This window comes from Erpetoichthys calabaricus, chromosome 5 (genome assembly GCF_900747795.2).
Source record: "Erpetoichthys calabaricus chromosome 5, fErpCal1.3, whole genome shotgun sequence".
In the NCBI taxonomy this organism is placed as follows: domain Eukaryota; kingdom Metazoa; phylum Chordata; class Cladistia; order Polypteriformes; family Polypteridae; genus Erpetoichthys; species Erpetoichthys calabaricus.
Genome location: NC_041398.2, coordinates 188,746,690 through 188,765,290, shown reverse-complemented (window position 1 = coordinate 188,765,290; position 18,601 = coordinate 188,746,690). Strand labels below are relative to the sequence as shown.

General features: G+C 34.2%; 1 protein-coding gene across 1 annotated transcript in view; it reads right to left on the bottom strand.

Moving 5' to 3' along the window:
- The window catches only part of sdad1 (SDA1 domain containing 1), a 48,939-nt gene extending 30,769 nt beyond the window's left edge, over positions 1-18,170 (bottom strand). The window contains exons 1-13 of the mRNA XM_028802308.2: positions 18,002-18,170; positions 13,924-14,028; positions 11,675-11,773; positions 8,715-8,825; positions 8,560-8,631; positions 7,420-7,520; positions 5,539-5,596; positions 3,969-4,043; positions 3,769-3,873; positions 2,491-2,560; positions 1,915-2,018; positions 478-535; positions 87-145 (exon numbers count right to left, since the gene is read on the bottom strand). Coding sequence (XP_028658141.2) covers positions 87-145; positions 478-535; positions 1,915-2,018; positions 2,491-2,560; positions 3,769-3,873; positions 3,969-4,043; positions 5,539-5,596; positions 7,420-7,520; positions 8,560-8,631; positions 8,715-8,825; positions 11,675-11,773; positions 13,924-14,028; positions 18,002-18,091 — 1,107 coding nt within the window. The 5' untranslated portion in view covers positions 18,092-18,170. The remainder of the gene's footprint in view (positions 1-86; positions 146-477; positions 536-1,914; positions 2,019-2,490; positions 2,561-3,768; positions 3,874-3,968; positions 4,044-5,538; positions 5,597-7,419; positions 7,521-8,559; positions 8,632-8,714; positions 8,826-11,674; positions 11,774-13,923; positions 14,029-18,001) is intronic.
- Between the last annotated feature and the right edge of the window lie 431 nt (positions 18,171-18,601).

The following is an 18,601-nucleotide window of genomic DNA, read 5'->3' as shown; positions in this document are numbered from 1 at the left end:
GTACAAATATTATGTAAAATGTTGTGATGTACCACAACCACAAAAAAACTATAAAGTCTACAATATTTGTCATAATATATTCTTACTTCAGGAGGTACCAGCTGATGTGCAGCTTGGGCAGCACAAAGAAGGATTTTTGTAACCTCTAATAAGTAAAAAAGAAAAAGTGTTAATTGATAGATTTTGTAACAAACCATTAGAATATGCAACAATAAAAAACACACACACACCACTAGAACAGTTTGGAGCGAAGACCACCTTTAACAATAGCAATTTAGCTTCTGAACGAAAGCAAGATGCTATCTCTTTCTCACTTACATGCCTGCAATTAATCACATGGATGTCCATAGGACAGCAGCTACATAACATTTATTTTCTCAGGAACTGCTAATATTAAGGGAACGGATTACAACAAAATGTCTGGGATTTATCTCCTCTTTAATGTTTATGTGAATCTAACCAAAAAAGGCACAATACCTCTTTGATGAGGTTGAAGAAATCTTTGCACAAATGGGTAAAAGTTCAACAGGAAAAGCTGTTAAAAATAAAAGCAAATTTGTTGAAATATAAACCCTCACAATACAAAAAAAAAGAAAGTTTAATGAATTAACCAAACCCACAATTTTGTTCTAATGTTCCTTATATAAATCGGTGTTTCAAGAAAGCACTGTAATTTAGAAATTAGTTTGTACTATGAACTGTTAAAAAACAGTACTTGAAACTTTACTTCAAAGCTCATATACAGATACAAAAATAATATCACGCCAATTACATTGTAAGCTAACTGCAATACTTTACTATAAGTAGACTTATGTAACCTACAGTAGGCTCAAGATTTATTGATGACTTTGGTAAAGATGAACAAAAAAATATATATAAACCAAGTAATGGGTTAAATTTTATTCCCCCAAAATGCAAACTACAGGTTTTGTTTTAATGATTATTTCAGAAAAATAGTAATACTTCATGAACATATACATCAGAATTTCTGTACAGACATTTTTATATATGGAATGAAAATAATCCCAAGATATGTTTTTTGGACTTTTGTTTTTGTTTCAGCAATGTTTAAAAATTGAAATACAAAAATGGGGAGTCAACTTTCTGTTTTCTGTCAGGTATTTGTTTACAATGGCATGCAAACAAGGTTTCTTACTTATGACTTACTGCAAGCTAAAACTTAAACATATCCCAGTAAATAAAACAGCATATGGTCCACTTATCAAAGATCACTGACAATTACTACCATATCACCAATTTTATTTTTTATTTTAATGGAGTTCAATTTGTGATTCTGACAGCATTTGTGACATTATGGGCACTTTTTAGATGCCTTAAGCAATTCACACTTTTCCCAAAATCAGGTAGGAACAGCTTCCAGCGTGTCCAACTGACTTAATTCACAATGACTAAAGTGTTAGCAGAGTCTGTCCCAAATAGTGAGCTGTAGTTAGAAAATCTTTTTTTGCCCAAGCAATGTGTTATTGAATTGTACTACTTTTCAAAAGCTCTGTAAATGGATTATAATGGCATATTGTGACTGTTTTAGGAAAGAAGACGGTATTTTTACTAGTTTACGGACAAAACAAATAATCTGTGTTGCTTCTTTCACACAGCTTTTTTGCTCATATTAATCACAGGTGCCAATACTTTCTGAGCCCGCTGGATTTACAGATATTTAAGCAACAACAACAAAAAAAAAAATCTAAGGTTTTTTTTTGTTATTGTAGGTAATAATTAAAATTTTTACAGAAATACTTTATTGTAAATAGAAAAAGAAAACAACCATAGTCATACATTGTATAATGTTCTAAGATTAAAATAATTTTCACTTTCAGTAACAGACTTCCTAAATTCAGCAAAAGAAAATCATCACATGCACACATAAAGCTTAAGATCAAACAAAAGTATAACCTCATGAATTCCAACTAATCTTGAAATGAGCTCCATCATCATTATTTTCACTTCAAACCGTTCTTTGGAATTTTCCAGCTGCTTTAAAAGTTTTTCTGCAAAATCTGAAAAATATTTAAAGGAACAAATATATTTTGAGAAGTCATTTTCATCCAAACATTTTTTTTTTTCGTTTTAAAAAAAAAAAACGATAAATAGAAGATTTTTATAAACTAACTAACATTGCAATTTCCTGATTTACAGTTGTTAGTTTAAAGGGTAATTTCATGGAAATGTATTATAAATAATCCTATAAAAATGGCCATGAATATTAACTGTAGAGTAAATGAAATATTTGAAGAGTTCATCTGAAAACCAATCCAAAACACAGGTTTGTCAGTATGACAAGTGAATTTCTGTTATAGTTTAAGCAACACCTTTAAAATAAATCAAAATGTATTAAAAGGAAGTCAGACAAGATATAGAACACAGTTATGAAAGTTAATTTATGTATATTAGTTTTATACAGAAAAATTAAAAATAGTTTACTGAAAAACTCAGGTTTAGTAGATGTGTACAAAATCAAAAGAATTATACCTTGAGGATCATGAACCAAATGAATTGCAGAAAAATTAAAAGTCTCTGGACGTTTCTTTTTTTTATGTTTCTGAAATGAAGATTTACAAGTATTAATTTCATTAAGCAGTAAAAAATGAATAGCAATTATTATCAAAACAACTATCAATGAAAAAGAGAAGACACCTGCAGCTGTTTAACCTTCTCAGAGAAAATGTAAACATTAACTTATTTTCCAAAAAGGGAACTGTTTCATGCAGTTTCAGAGTGTGGCATTGCTACAACATCACTGGTGTAAAATACATGCTCACTTAGCATTATTATTAAGTGAAGGACACATATTCTAGTTTAAAGGAAAACTCCACCCAAAATTACCTTCCTTAGTATGCTACTTATCCCATGCAGTTTATAGAAATGGCCAAAAAAATGTCAATATCGTGTCTTCATGTCAAATGGACACAACAACATTAATGGTTTAACAAGGGTCTACAATGACCAATGCTGGACAATAGCAAACAGGATCGAAAAGTCCATGAAAAAAATCTCATGTTACATAATCAACATCAAGTGTTCCAATTGTATGTTTACAATGTCCCAAAAGCATGTATTTTTACTAAAATACTGTTAAATAAACCACCTCCAGATAACAGTGGTGTAAGCAAAAATATAAAAAAGGTAAAAATTTTGGGTGGAGTATTTCTTCAAGCCAATTCCTTTTCCAACAATGAACTTAAGCTACAGCAGAGAACGGTTGATCAGCTCTACCCCTAAAACTCATGAGTGGTTTTAAACTCAGAGTACTGATGGTAGAAAATTGTGATTTAAAAACGGTTTGGTGTTTTTGTACCAAAATAACCAACAGCATGCCTATAAAACATTTAAATTTCACCAACATCTCAGCTGATTTTAAGTTGGTAGTAATAAATATATGCTAAAAGCCAAACAGAGCTACACTGGTATAACATGAAAGATTCAAAGTATTCAAAATTGTCTTTCTTGAGGCAAAAGGCACATTTTAATTGTTACAATTATTCTTTCCATGAATTACCAACCTGAAAAATACGGTTTCCTGACTAAGCATTTAGAAAATGTCACAAATACAAAAAAAATCACATTTTAAATTATCCAGTACTTATACTGTAAGTATTAAACCTTCACCAAAAAGTGTTTAAAAAGAATCTTGCCAGTTTTATTCTTTTCTGTTTTACATAACATTTAGAATGGCAATAACGTTGGGCCTAATGTACTGAAGGTAATGAGGCAAGCTTACAATGCTGAAAAAACAGGTAAAAATCTTACTTTGAGAACTTTCATTGCTTTTTTCCATTTTTCTTTTTGTTTTTTTGATGTTTTTTTCCCAGTATTGTATTTAATAAGTAGGTCTCTAGCAGATGGGCCATCATTCTGTAACAATAATAAAGCAAAGTTGGTAGTAAAATTGAGATTATATAACACTGAAACTGATGTATAGTATAGTCAGTTCACATATCAATACATACCTCAGACTCAGAATCACTGTCTTTTTTGTCATCTTCGTCTTTACCCAAGAAGAATTTCAAAGCAGCCACAAGAATCTTAAACAGAAAATAAAAAAAAAAATTACAGCAAACCTAATTAAAACTAAATGCATCGACATAATTTATATTATTGTACCTTAAATATTTAAAATGATTTTGAATTTCATTTGTTCTCCTGTGCAGACTATTAACACATAGTCCTTCAACCTCTCATGTTACTTTTTATAAAAAGCAAAGTTAAAATTTTCTGTTCACAAAGATTCTCTAGTTTAAACACGTCAACTTTTAGGAAGTCTTAAGACAATTTTGTAATGATCAAGTGACTAGCATCGTTTACAACAGACCAGAAAAAAAAAAAATTGGCTAACTAATCTAATTAGCTATGTGAAATTTTTTTTGTTTGTCCATTTCATATCCTTATTATAACCCAAGAGAAGCACTTCACTCAAGTGCACCTTACATCTCATAATGATGGATCCAGTATAGCAGAACTGATCAAATAAAATTGGACAATAAGTTTAGTAAAAGAGTTGTAACTGTATTCAATTCTGATAAAGTAAGTTTTGAAATATCCATAGTCACTAAATTAAAAACCTGAATCTGTGTATTGTATAGCCTTCCAGGCTGTGTAGCTCATTCAAAAGCTTCTAATCTTGTTGCTACATGGTGGGCTCAAGAATTGTTGGTAAACTTAAAAACAAGTGAAAAAAAATACACAAATAAACCCTGCAGTTTTGTCCATTTTGAGCATAAAATGCAGCTCATTATAAGCTTAACAGATGTCTCCCATTTATAATTAAAAGCGATGCACTGTTGTGTTTAAAGATATGGGTGTGGGAATTTTAGGTTTATAGTTTGTAAATAAAACATTCAAAAATATATAAAACCACCAAATTAATTGTATGCCAGGGAGAAAAATATTTTAAAAAATGGTCAAAAATTGTTATTTATTAACCAAAACAAAACAATAGCAATTAAAAGAAGAAAACAAAATGTCAGACTTAGGCCAGAGCACAGAAAAGGTCTTGTTACCCAACTAGGCCTGATTGTAACAATTCTTCTGCACTTTACTTCAACTGATGACAGTGACTTGGTGCTCTAGAATAGATTTCACATTCCTTATCACGATGGGCTTTCCTTTATGCTGGCCACACTATCTTCATGCCAGCCAACTTCCAAATCACAACCCAAGTACATATTCAAAAGGCTTTAGTCAGGAAATGAGCTTTATAAATCCCACATCAGTAAGCCTCCAATATCAAAAGATAACCCTTTGAAGTTCTGGCTCCTTAAAGGGGAATAATTTTTATTTTTTAATAGCAGAAAGTATTCTTTCATGTGGGGGTGCCTTAAAATAAATAAATTCCAGAATGAATAGTACATGTGTAGTATAGAGCTGTTGAACAAACTGAAAATCTCAAAAATCAATTCTTCTTCTTCCTTCTATAACAATATTGTACCATATACATGTTGTAATACAATTATGTGACTAGAAAGCATACAAAAAAAGAAAACAGAAAATGCACTTTACTATAAGTGAAACAGGTCTTACCTTGGTAACTTTAGAAAAGCAAGCAGTTGTAATGACATTTACAGTTTTGGCATCATTCCTAAATAAAATATATTAATATATCATGAAAAATTTATATTTGCACGTCATGTCACATAATTTGAGATTTATATAATATTTAATGCTGACTGGACACCAAAGTACAAATTGAAGGACATGCATCTTGCAAAACATTTAAGATCTCAATCTTACAAGCAGATTGGACTTTCCACTTTTTTGCTCATTTTCCAAAATAACAGGACATATTATGGTACTAAGATAATAAGATAAGAGATACTGCACAATAAAACTTCTTAACATGCACATAAACACACACACTTTTTGGCATGTGGCAAAAAGGGATTGTGTTCTCTTTAAAAACTCTACAAAATTACTAGCCAATTACAAAAAAAAACAAAAAAAAACAAATAAAATGTTGTTTTACAAGGTATGTTTCATAGATGGAATTTTCTTTAAAACCTTCATAGCCCATATTGGTTTCCACATTTAATTATGTTTTTTTTTGTTCCTTAAATATTATATCTGTGCTTTCCTTTTCTTGGAAACTGCTCTTTTTTCTCATAACATTCTTTGACTTACTTAAATCCAACTGCTGTCTAACAGGGCAGCAAGAGATACATGGTTGGAACTAACTCTGGATGAGGTGACAGTTCATTATTGGACCACTCATACGGGGCTAACCTACAATGTACATCTTATCTATACAGACTAGCAAAAATCGCCACAGAGATAGCAACCAGATGTGGAAACTGAGCCTGGGACAGTTGACCCATGAGGTAAAAGCAGTGATCACTGCCATCATTCTGACCCTTTTTATTTTTTTTTGTAAAGACTTAACGTCTATTGTGATGATGTATGAAGAAAATTAAATCCTTTTAGGGTTTGGATATTAAATAAATGAGTAAAAAAAAAATCAGTTATTTACAGGATCATATTGTGCATTTTTCCATTATATGTCCCTTTACATCTCACAAGTCCTTTTCACTTCAAAACTATTCAGTCATTCATTCGTTTTCCATTTTCACTTTCAAATGTAGGGCCATTTTAATTCTGCCATATTTAACTGACATTGAGAAAAAAAGTGTGACTCAGCTTTGAAGAGGGTACCATTCCTTCATGGGAACACACAGGTATATGTGCATGTACACATGCATAATAGGAGAATTTGCAGTTGTCACTCATTCCATTCAAACAAATCATGAACTAGTGTGCCAAATCCTCACACACAGTTGACTAAGTGGTGAATCAAAAGGCCCCTCAAGCTGTAAGGCAGCAACAATTTACTACTGTTATATCAAGTGAAAAACATTTTCCAACATAATTAAACACAATTAAAATTAAATTCATTCTTTAAACATAGGTTTCTTGCTATGGATATGTGTTGAATCTCTTGCTCATTGTCATCTGAAGACAAAAGTGTATTCATGCAAGCAATTTTTTGCTTTAAAACCTCCTGTAAATAGCACAATATGTAAAATAAAATTATCATATATGCAAATTAAAACAACTTACAGTATACATCTAGAAAATATCAGTATTTTTTGTGAAGAGTAAACAAACTTTCACAGAATAAAGATTTAATAGAGAAAGCACCATGCATACTAAAGAAGCAAAACTCCAAATTAACTGTGAAGGTACTACTGATACAGACACACAGATGTCAAAAAACAGGTAAACATCTAAATTACGCAAATTATACAAAGACAGGAATAAGTACAATACTGCAAAAACTGAAACACTGAGAATATGGAGTACTGCTGATGCAAACAAAATTATCCTTTCTTTTAATGATGACAAGTTGTGGTTCATAATAAGTAAGGTTGCAAATATTTTGAAAGGGTGACAAAATTCTGCTTTACTTACCAAATGTTTCTAGTGTAAAGTTCAATCATTACATCAAGTGAAATCTTTGCTGCAACTGAATTGCTGTCTCTGAGCATTGAGTACATAAAGTTCTGCAAAGTCTAGAAGAAACAGTAATAAGAAATGTATTCTGTTCTTTACCACTATCCTTCAAGATACCTTTGTCAAAAGTACACAATTACAGAAGACAGCAAAACCTATAGGGAACTGCACATAAGACAAAAATATAGAGTGCTTATAAAAAGTTATAAATAAATGTCATTATACACACAGATGTATTGGTGTTTCAAATCCCAAAGAGAATTGGAGCTGTAAATTTTGAAATGGTGGATTCCAGTCCATGCATATTTGGTAGAACACCCCTGCCACTGAACAGCTATTGCTACACCAATATGAGAATTTCAATCTTTTTAAAAAGCCTTTAGCAGTGGTACATTGCTGTTATATGTCACAACATCTTTGTACTGTATGCTTTACCCCTTCTGTAACAGAACTACTGTATATAAACACGAAGATGGTAGAACAAAATAAACTTTGCACTACTTATTTTGTTCAATGCCAATGTTAAATGTGCATATACCAAATAATGTAAAAGTAATGTGCCATGCTGAAGACAACATACAATTATTTTAACTGATGTGATTTCTCAAAAATCTTTATGTCCCCTGAATGTTCACCCAACACAAATTCACGATAGTTCCATAATTAGAAACATTTTTCAATTGCTCAGCACAACTCTTTCCTTGAACTGGTACATAATATTCTACAGGTTTCAAACCTGACTAAAAACACAAACGTGTAGACAGGGTGATAAGAAGAAAATTGCTTGGATTCTAAATAAAAAGTAAAAAACTATAATATTTAGATGTATTTTTGTATTTACATTCTTCACTTTATTTATGACTGAATCTTCGAAAAAACTATCTTGTCTAATTATCACAGTTTAAGCTGACTTTAGGGCAGGCACAATAGACCAGTAACTGATATAACCTACATCCTTAACCAGCTCAACACAACTATAATTGAAATACTTGAAAAATTGATTTCTAAGTGAAAATCACTTTGGAGTGATAATTACATTTAGAATTGAAGTTTAAAATAAGCATTATTTGTTTAAGAATTATAAAATAATGCACTTACTGTGTTAAGTTTATTGTTTTTGTGCTTTGCATTAATATTCTTGATGTCACTCACAATATGAGTATATAATGTCTGAAACAAAAGAACTGAGAAGTGAGTTTTATTTCAGCGCAATTTAAACATCTTATTTAAAATATAATACCAAGCCAGCTAACCTTTCTCAGAAGCTTGTCACGGCACCTTAGAAGTTCAAAGAAAAGTTCCAGCAATGATGTAGGATTTATAAGGTCTTTGTTTCTTAGCAGAATTAGGGCTTTACAAAATGTCTACAGGTGGATGGAACAAAAAAAATAAACAAAAACTGTTAAAATATAAAAAGTCATAAGGTACACCACTAAAAAAAAAAAACAATTCCAACTGGAAAGTTGACTCTAGATGTTAGAAGAGAATGTGGGAAAGTACAAGTTGTTACAATGTATTTACTTTTTAAAACAAAAATGTGATATTGGGTGTAGAATGCAACACAGCAATAACATACAACTTAATTGCAGAGAGACAAATGAGACTTGAGCAGCAAACATAACCTCCTCCTCCTCCCCCCTGAGCAGCACCCCTGATAGATCTCTACCAAGTATCTGCCCAGTCATCATTATATGAACTAAGTAAAAACAATATGATCTTTTTTTTCTTTGTCATAAAATGAGTGGTGAGGAAAGATGGAGATGTTTCGACATCTTGTTTGGGATCCTCATATTATATTTTGCTTACACCAACAAAATTAAACAATGCAACCTACTTATGAGAAAAGGGGTTATGCATGTTAAAGATTGCTTAATATTTCAAATTACATTTTTGGTGCTAAAACTTCAGAAGAAATGGAAAAACATCAATTTTTTTAATATATTTTGCGGACGGAGATGACAAAAACATCCTCACTTCTTCCACAGTATTACTACATAAAACAACATAAAGCACATTTATAACAATTGCTACAAATAATTTGTTTTACTTCTTCATCTACTGTCATATACAGTAATCCCTCCTCCATCACGGGGGTTGCGTTCCAGAGCCACCCGCGAAATAAGAAAATCCGCGAAGTAGAAACCATATGTTTATATGGTTATTTTTATATTGTCATGCTTGGGTCACAGATTTGCGCAGAAACACAGGAGGTTGTAGAGAGACAGGAACGTTATTCAAACACTGCAAACAAACATTTGTCTCTTTTTCAAAAGTTTAAACTGTGCTCCATGACAAGACAGAGATGACAGTTCTGTCTCACAATTAAAAGAATGCAAACATATCTTCCTCTTCAAAGGAAACAGAGAGGAAAGCAAACAAATCAATAGGGCTGTTTGTACCGGCGGTGCTTCGCATACTTAAAAGCCAAAGCTGTTGAAGGCGGCAGCTCACACTCCCTCCGTCAGGAGCAGGGAGGGAGAGAGAGAGAGAGAGAGAGACAGAGAAAAACAAAGTCAAAAATCAATACGTGCCCTTTGAGCTTTTAAGTATGCAAAGCACCGTGCAGCATGTCGCTTTAGGAAGCAGCTGCACACAGAAGGTAGCAACATGAAGATAATCTTTCAGCATTTTTAGACAAGCATCCGTATCGTCTAGGTGTGGGAACAGCCCCCCTGCTCACACCCCCTACGTCAGGATCACAGAAAGTCAGAGCAAGAGAGAGAAAGAAAAGTAAGTTGGGTAGCTTCTCAGCCATCTGCCAATAGCGTCCCTTGTATGAAATCAACTGGGCAAACCAACTGAGGAAGCATGTACCAGAAATTAAAAGACCCATTGTCCTCAGAAATCTGCGAACCAGCAAAAAATCCGCGATATATATTTAAATATGCTTACATATAAAATTCGCGATAGAGTGAAGCCGCGAAAGGCGAAGCGCGATATAGCGAGGGATCACTGTACTTTCTCCGGTCCTGTTCAGCCTATATACATCGGACTTCCAATACAACTCGGAGTCCTGCCATGTGCAAAAGTTCGCTGATGACACTGCTATCGTGGGCTGCATTAGGAATGGGCTGGAGGAGGAGTATAGGGACCTAATCAATGACTTTGTTAAATGGTGCGACTCAAACCACCTACACCTGAACACCAGCAAAACCAAAGAGCTGGTGGTGGATTTTAGGAGGCCCAGACCCCTCATAGACCCAGTGATCATCAAAGGTGACTGTGTGCAGATGGTACAGACCTATAAATATCTGGGAGTGCAGCTGGATGATAAATTAGACTGGACTGCCAATACTGATGCGCTGTGCAAGAAAGGACAGAGCCGGTTATACTACCTTAGAAGGCTGGCGTCCTTCAACATCTGCAATAAGATGCTGCAGATGTTCTATCAAACAGTTGTGGCGAGCGCCCTCTTCTACGCAGTGGTGTGCTGGGGAGGCAGCATTAAGAGGAAAGACGCCTCACGTCTGGACAAACTGGTGAGGAAGGCAAGCTCTATTGTTGGCATGGAGCTGGACAGTTTAACATCTGTGGCAGAGCGACGGGCGCTCAGCAGGCTCCTATCAATTATGGAGAATCCACTGCATCCACTTAATAGTATCATCTCCAGACAGAAGAGCAGCTTCAGCGACAGACTGCTGTCACTGTCCTGCTCCACTGACAGATTGAGGAGATCGTTCCTCCCCCAAACTATGCGACTGTTTAATTCCATCCGGGGGGGTAAACGTTAACATTATACATAGTTATTGTCTGTTTTTCACCTGCATTATTATCATTCTTTAATATTATTTATTGTATCAGTATGCTGCTGCTGAAGAATGTGAATTTCCCATTGGGATTAATAAAGTATGTATGTATGTATCTATCTATCTATCTAAAACAGGAAGCAAGCCAGAGCAAGGTGCTGATCAACCACAAAGCATACACACACAAACCTCTCTCACACACGAGGAAACTTAGAATTGTCTATTAATCCAACATGCAGGGATGTGCAAGGGAAATCCAGAGTACCCAGAGAAAAAAAAAACAAACACAAGAGTTTGAGAAAAATGTGCAAAAATGCAGATAATAGCCAGGTGAGGAATTTGAACGCAGGACACTGGACCCATTACTAAATACAGCACAGATCTGAAATAAAAAATAATGTATATGTGCCTGCATTCAACAGTGCAAAACAGCTAAAAGTGCATACTACTGGCAGAATTTGCTTTACCATTCGCAGTTCATGGTCCAAAACTGTGTGATGGCATAAAATTAAATCCTTGAGTTCTTGAGGGTAGTTAGCAAGCTGCTCTGGATAGCAGTGTGCAACCTAAAAACAAGGCAGATGAATACTGTTAATAGACTGAAGATTTTATATGATCAACTCCAAAAGGCAATGACGGTATTACAAAATCTAGAAAGAAATATTACCCTGATCGATAAAAATGTAACCACTGTTATTTTTTTAGGATGCTAAAAATGCACTCAGATATGGAAGACAGACAGATAGATAGATAGATAGATAGATAGATAGATAGATAGATAGATAGATAGATAGATAGATAGATAGATAGATAGATATTTACTATGCATATTGTTCAAAGTATATATATTGTCTAAATGAATAACACTTAACATCAAACAAGTACACCAAACAAGTACACCAGAATCTCATAAACATAAAAATGGAGAAGCTCCAAAGCCCACACATACATCAGCTAAACTATAAATAAGACAACAACATATCAAAATTTCAAGTAAAATCAAAGAAACAAAGCAGTACCCTGAGCCCAGAATATGAGTTTTAATTAACAATAATTACCCATAATCAGCAGTCAGATGAGAAAACACACACCCAGCAGGCCAAAGAATTTTTATGTGTTATTTAATAAATAGTCAACATTGACTGTATTTTTCATTTAAAATAAGTTTTTGACAGGGACAATAGGGCCATCAAAGGGCAATGCTTATGTAGAGCAGTAAGGACTATTTGGATAAAGATGGTGTCTCTACAAAAACATCCAGAAGAAGGCAATGGGAGACCTCTCAAGTATTTTCCCAAGCACAATCATGGAAATGGTTACTCAGGGCAGTGGGGCCTCCAAGGTCATGAACGTGCAAAAGCCGTACAATAAAATATTTAGGATTGGTACACGTAATGTTAGAAACATATTACAAACAGGAAAGCTGGAAAGCATCAAAAGGAAATTAGAGAGAAATTAGTATGAACTTACAACAATAACCTCTTCAGTATTTAAAATACCTGCACTCACGTTTCATCCAGCGACAAAAACATGGCCAGAGAAGGCAACTCAAAATGCAATATAAGAAAGTATTTGGTACTAACTGCACCAGGCATGATAAGTTCAATAGAGGGAATAAAATTACAAATGGACTAGGAATAAATATTGAAAAAAAAGAAATGAAAGCAAAAACTACTGGTGCCAAGTTTGATCAATACAACAGGCATTTGGATATACCTTTCTCTCTCTATTAAATTCAAACAAACACAGATCAGTGTCCTTGATGAATGCTTAAAAAAATCTGCATACATAATGTTAAATAATTCACTGTTAAACTTTCAAGGTGATAGCTTTGGTGTTCACAATTATTATAAAAACAATCCAGTGAACCACTGTTTACTAAACTTCAAACGTAATGGTAATATTGCCAAGGAGTTCAAAACACTCATACAATGTAATGTATTCTTTATAAAAGTGATCTATTTCCATGTCCAAAATATGTGCCGATTTTAAAAGTGAATGACAGGCAGAGGCCAAGTATGATGAATGAGTTTATAAAAAATTTGCACAGTCACATAAGTAAATTCATTAACATTTTGTACATATAATGAATGAATAAAAGACTACCATAATTAGGCAGTATTCCTCAGGACAAAAATGACTTATACACATAAACTTTAGACTCCACTGAACTTGGATGTTAGCATTAACTGCTTGATTTCAATTAGATTAAGTGCACTGTTAAATTCTTCTTTGCCTTATTTACATTCAGTTGCTCAAAAGAGTTACTAAAAATGTGTAAGCATGGTACAAATATGAAGATAATAATTCACAAGCACCCTATCTCTTTGATGGTCTACAATTATTTTAACTCAAGACTATGGTGGCCTATGGTGGTTATTAATAATGTCAATCCTGCCGCAATACAAGAATTTAGCAGTGTTTGATTATACAGCCGTCTCTAATGACAGTCAGTGACATTGGACACTGCCTACATATTTAAATATCAGAACTCTAAAGGAGGATTAAAATGAAATGTATTTGTTACTTAAAAAATAAATAAAATACAAAACTTAATACAAGCTTTATTTGTCAGTTCAAAGAATCAACGATTTTTTTCATTTTAAAGGAGTCGAAATTTAAAGTTGATGGAAAAACATGAAGAATGTCATTTAATGTAAAGACTATAATGGAAGGAAAAGATTATACTGAAAGAAAACCACAATATTATAATTACCTGTGCCAAAAACATCACTAGGTCAGCCAATGCCTTATGTGGCTTATCCGATTGAAGTTTGAAGATCTCTACATTGGACTTGTAATGTCGATACTGCTGCAAAAACTGGAAATAGAACAATAAATAAAAAAAAGAGTTAAAGGAATGCAATAAAGTCACACTATACATTAAGTATATATGTTTTGAACAACCTTAATAAACAACTTTATTTCCAGGAACCCAATGGTGTATAAATCTTCCAGGAACAATATATTTGGTGCTTAATGAAATTTTTTAATGTTTATGGCTTTACTAAATAAAAAATATTATGAAAAGAAAGAAAATCATTAAGAGGAAGCCTAGCCTACCATAGATACTCTTAGGATTGATAAAAATAAACCCTGTAAACTACTATCCCAATAGGACCTTTACTGACCTGAACATACAGTGGATTCCAAAAGTATTCAAACCCCTTCATTTACTGCCCATGTTATTGCATTTTAGATTTAATTTTAAAAGGATAAATATGCCATTTTTACCCATCACTCTATATTCAAAATCCCAAAATGACAAAGCAAAAACATGTTTTTATAAACGTTTACACGTTTATTAAACACCAAAATATGAAATCTCTCACAAATATGAAGTATTCCATACCATTAACTCGCCACACTGTAGAAGCCCCTTTGGCAACAATTACAGCTTTAAGTGTTATTGGGTAAGTTTCTGCAAGCTTTGCACACCTGCATTTGGACAGTTTATCCCATCCTTCCTGGCAGATACTCTAAAGCTCCATTAGACTAGTTGGGACGCATCTGTAAACAGCCATCTTCAGTTCTCTCTACAAATTTTCTATTGGGTTTAAGCCTGGACTTTGACTGGGCCACTCAAGGACAGTCCGACATCTGTCCTGATGCCACCAGCGTTGAGATGGCTGTATGCTCAGGGTTACTGTCATGCTGAAAGTTGAACTGTTGCCCAAGTCTGAGGTCTCATGCCCTCTGGAAAAGCATTTCTTCAACGACCTCTCTGTATTTGGCTGCATTCATCCTTCCCTCAATTCTGATCAGTCTCCTTGTTACTGCAGCTGAGAAGCACCCTCATGGTGATATAACCACCAAGCTTTAATGTTGGGATAGTATTAGGCAGGTGATGAGCAGTGCCTGATCATTACTAGACACAGTTCTGCGTAAACAGCTCAATTTTTGTCTCATCTGAACAGAGAAACATTTTCCTCCTCCTCACTGAGTCCTTGAAATGTAATAAGACTAACTCTAAGCAGGCTGTCATAAGCCCCTATTTGATTGCACACTGCGGAGAAGGTCGTCCTTTGAACTGGTTCTTACATCTCAGCAGATGACTTCTGAAGCTCTGTCAGAGTGACCATTGGGTTCTTGGTCACCTCCCTGACAAAGGCCTTTCTTACCTGGTTACTCAGTTTGGCCAAACAGTCAACACCAGGAAGGGTCCTAGTGGTCCCAGACTTCTTCCTCTTCACAATTATTGAGGCCACTGTGCTCTTGGGAACACCCAAAGCTTTAGAAATGGTTTTATACCCTTAACTACAATTTAGTCACAGAGGTCTACAGAGAGTTCCTTGGACTTCATGGCTCGGTTTTTATCTTGATATAAAGTGAGAATTGCAGGCCCTTATATACCCAGGTACAGTATATGTTTGCCTTTCTAAATGACACCCAGTCAATTCAGTTTGCCACAGGTAGACTCCAATCATGTTCTAGACACATCTCAAGGATAATTAAAACAAACAGGATGCACCTCACCACTGTCTGGAGTGCCACAGCAAAGCATCTGAAAACTTCTATAAATGAGAGATTTCAGTTTATAATTTTTAATGAATTTGTAAAGCTTTCTGAAAACTCATGGAATACAGAGTGAAGACTGAGGGACAAAATGGCAAATTTGTCCATTTAAATTAAATCTACAACACAATAACGTGTGCAGAAAGTGAAGGGGTTTGAATACTTTCTGAATCCACTGTAAAAACCCAATCTCCTGGATTTGGAAACTAGACATAATACACAGTTTATTAATAGTGGAACTGCAAATTCATAAAGAATGCTTGCTTAAAAAAAAAAAACAAAAAACTTTTTAAACAAAATGTGTTGCTTTCTTTTTAACTATGTTAGTGTGTTACCTTAATTTAAACTGAATTAATCAGAAATAAAAACTGAAAAAGAAGACAAATGCTTACAGAGCTGTTGTGAATCTATTCTGGTTAGTTGCAGAATAGAAAGCAGCAAAAATTTGTATTTCTGACAATATATCCCATGACGAAAAAGTCCAAAAACACAGTATTCACTCTCTATAAATATTTTACTGGGCTTTTAAACAAATGCAGTCACAGCAGATCACTCAGTAATAATAATGTCAAATACATGGAGGAATGTTTGACTATAAAGAAAAAAAAAACTATTCATAACAGCATGTCAGATGAAAAAGGGTAATGAATACCCAGGGCCAACTGGCTGATGGTCCCTCAAAGCCTGGAATCAAAAGGATGTGTGACAGAATTGGATCGAAAGGAAGAGACCCACAAAGACTGCGTATGTATAGGACCCAGAGTTGTGTGCTACACTCCTGCAAAATATCCCCATACTTGGTCCAGTTACTAAAGCTAGGACAATTAGTCAGCTGTCCTCCGACCCAAAGCATTTATGATTTTGGAGGACACTGATGTACCTGGGCAAACCCACAAGTAAACAGGGATTAACTTGGAAATTCCCAATAGCTAGGGACTGGACAGTGAAAATAAAGTGCTAATCACTACGGAATGGTGCCACTCAGAGTTAATAACCATGTTGTGTTGATTGAACTGTAAAACTATCCATTCATGTTCTAAGCCCACTTATATGGAGTAGGGTCATGTGGATGTTAGGGCCTAAATACTTTAATTATCTATTTGATTTCCAATGGATTCATATATACCAGTGAGGAGCACTGTGCTATATCTAATCTAATCTAGATCTAATATATAAAGATGAATGCATGCTTGTATGCTACTGAAATTCACAACACTGAACTTTTCTCACAAATTTTGCAGATTTTCTATTTGCACATCTGAAGACTGTAGGCTACAAACTGTTTGAAACTTTTATTGCTGCTTATGTTTATCTGAGATGCAAATCCACACCATTGAACAATCTCCACCACATTTTGCAGATTCCCAATATGAACATTGGAACCACACAGGCCATGTTTCATTGGTGCCCCATAACAAAGCAGCACTGGGTACCCTTTCTAGGAATGAATAAAGTTTGAGTGATGACTCTGGATATAGCTTTGTAAAATTTTATGAAATATTAAAACTGTAATCATATTAAATCAGCTTAGAGTTTTATATGTTACTAAAGAACTGCAGGTTAAATCCAATGCTAAATTAAGACGCATAAGTGATTTCAAGTTTTATTTAAGAACATGTCGAAAAGTGTTTACAATAGTAAAAAAAACATTAAAATATTGGTAAAACAAAGCAACGTTCAGTTTCGTTAATAATGGATTGAACTTTCAAACCGCCTCCAAAGGCAGGGATCAGATGTCACTGCATGTCACTGACAAAGGCTTTAAGAAGTCAGTCATTATAAAGCGATTGTCAATAAGAAACTAATTTTTCTGTGATACAAGCTTAACTACATAGATTTTATACAACTCTGCACAATTGTCTTTCACGGTCAACAATTTCTTGGGTTTTTCAAAGGAATGTGCATTTTCTCTTCAAGACTTACATTTAATGTACAGTATGAAAAGAACTATGTAGACTAATTCCATTTTCATTTTCTCATTCTGGTTTTGCCATTCACTTTTTGAACTGTTCTTTTCGCAGAATAGGGTAAGGTAGATATACTTCAAAATAAATGTCAGGAAATATTTTATCTAAAAAGTTATATAACTAGTAAGCAGAAAGCAACGCTAAACATAAATCGGGGAAGCAGCCCCTTTATAGACGTATTTGAGGAGTTGTATCTATTATCAATACTGTCTATAATGAAATCTAGCTTATATTCAAACATCATTAAACGGGTGATCGCAACTACGTGGACAACCAGCTTTACCACGTCGATAATAAAGAAGCAAGTCCTACCTCCTCTGTATACGAACGAGGGTCTCTTTTAATTAAATTCTGCAGCTGTGACAGATTAGTCGGCAGCTTGTTATTGTGTCTTCCCGACATTTCTGTAAATTGTATGTCCGTAAGCCGTGATCAAAACGTGCTTCAGTAAGTCACCATGATACTATTCGTCACATTTCCAATACTACGAGAAGCCATGAGGTACAAACTACAGCACGCCACTTAGGACGAAAAGTGCGGAGTACGAGCGCAGAAATGACGCATTCTGTAAATTGAAGATATACGGCGTTTAACGTTCAGTGTCATTTAAGTAAAATAAATTGTTAGGAAGCCATTTTTCATAAATGTATTGTAATTCGTTTTATATTGTAGATACAATTTAAAGCAAAGTAATTTTAGTAATGGTGCTGAATTGAGTTGAACTGGTTACCATTGGTGCACCTTTGAGGTCTGTAAGTCTTTCACTGTGCTTTCATGGGTTGCCATTCATATCCTTATTTTAAGATGTGCTCTTTAGGCCATTCGGCGACTTTTTTTTTTTGAGTCTCTCCAAAACTTATTCCTGCTTTGCGCCAGTTTTGCTGTAGGTGTTGGACAGCCTTATTTTCTCTC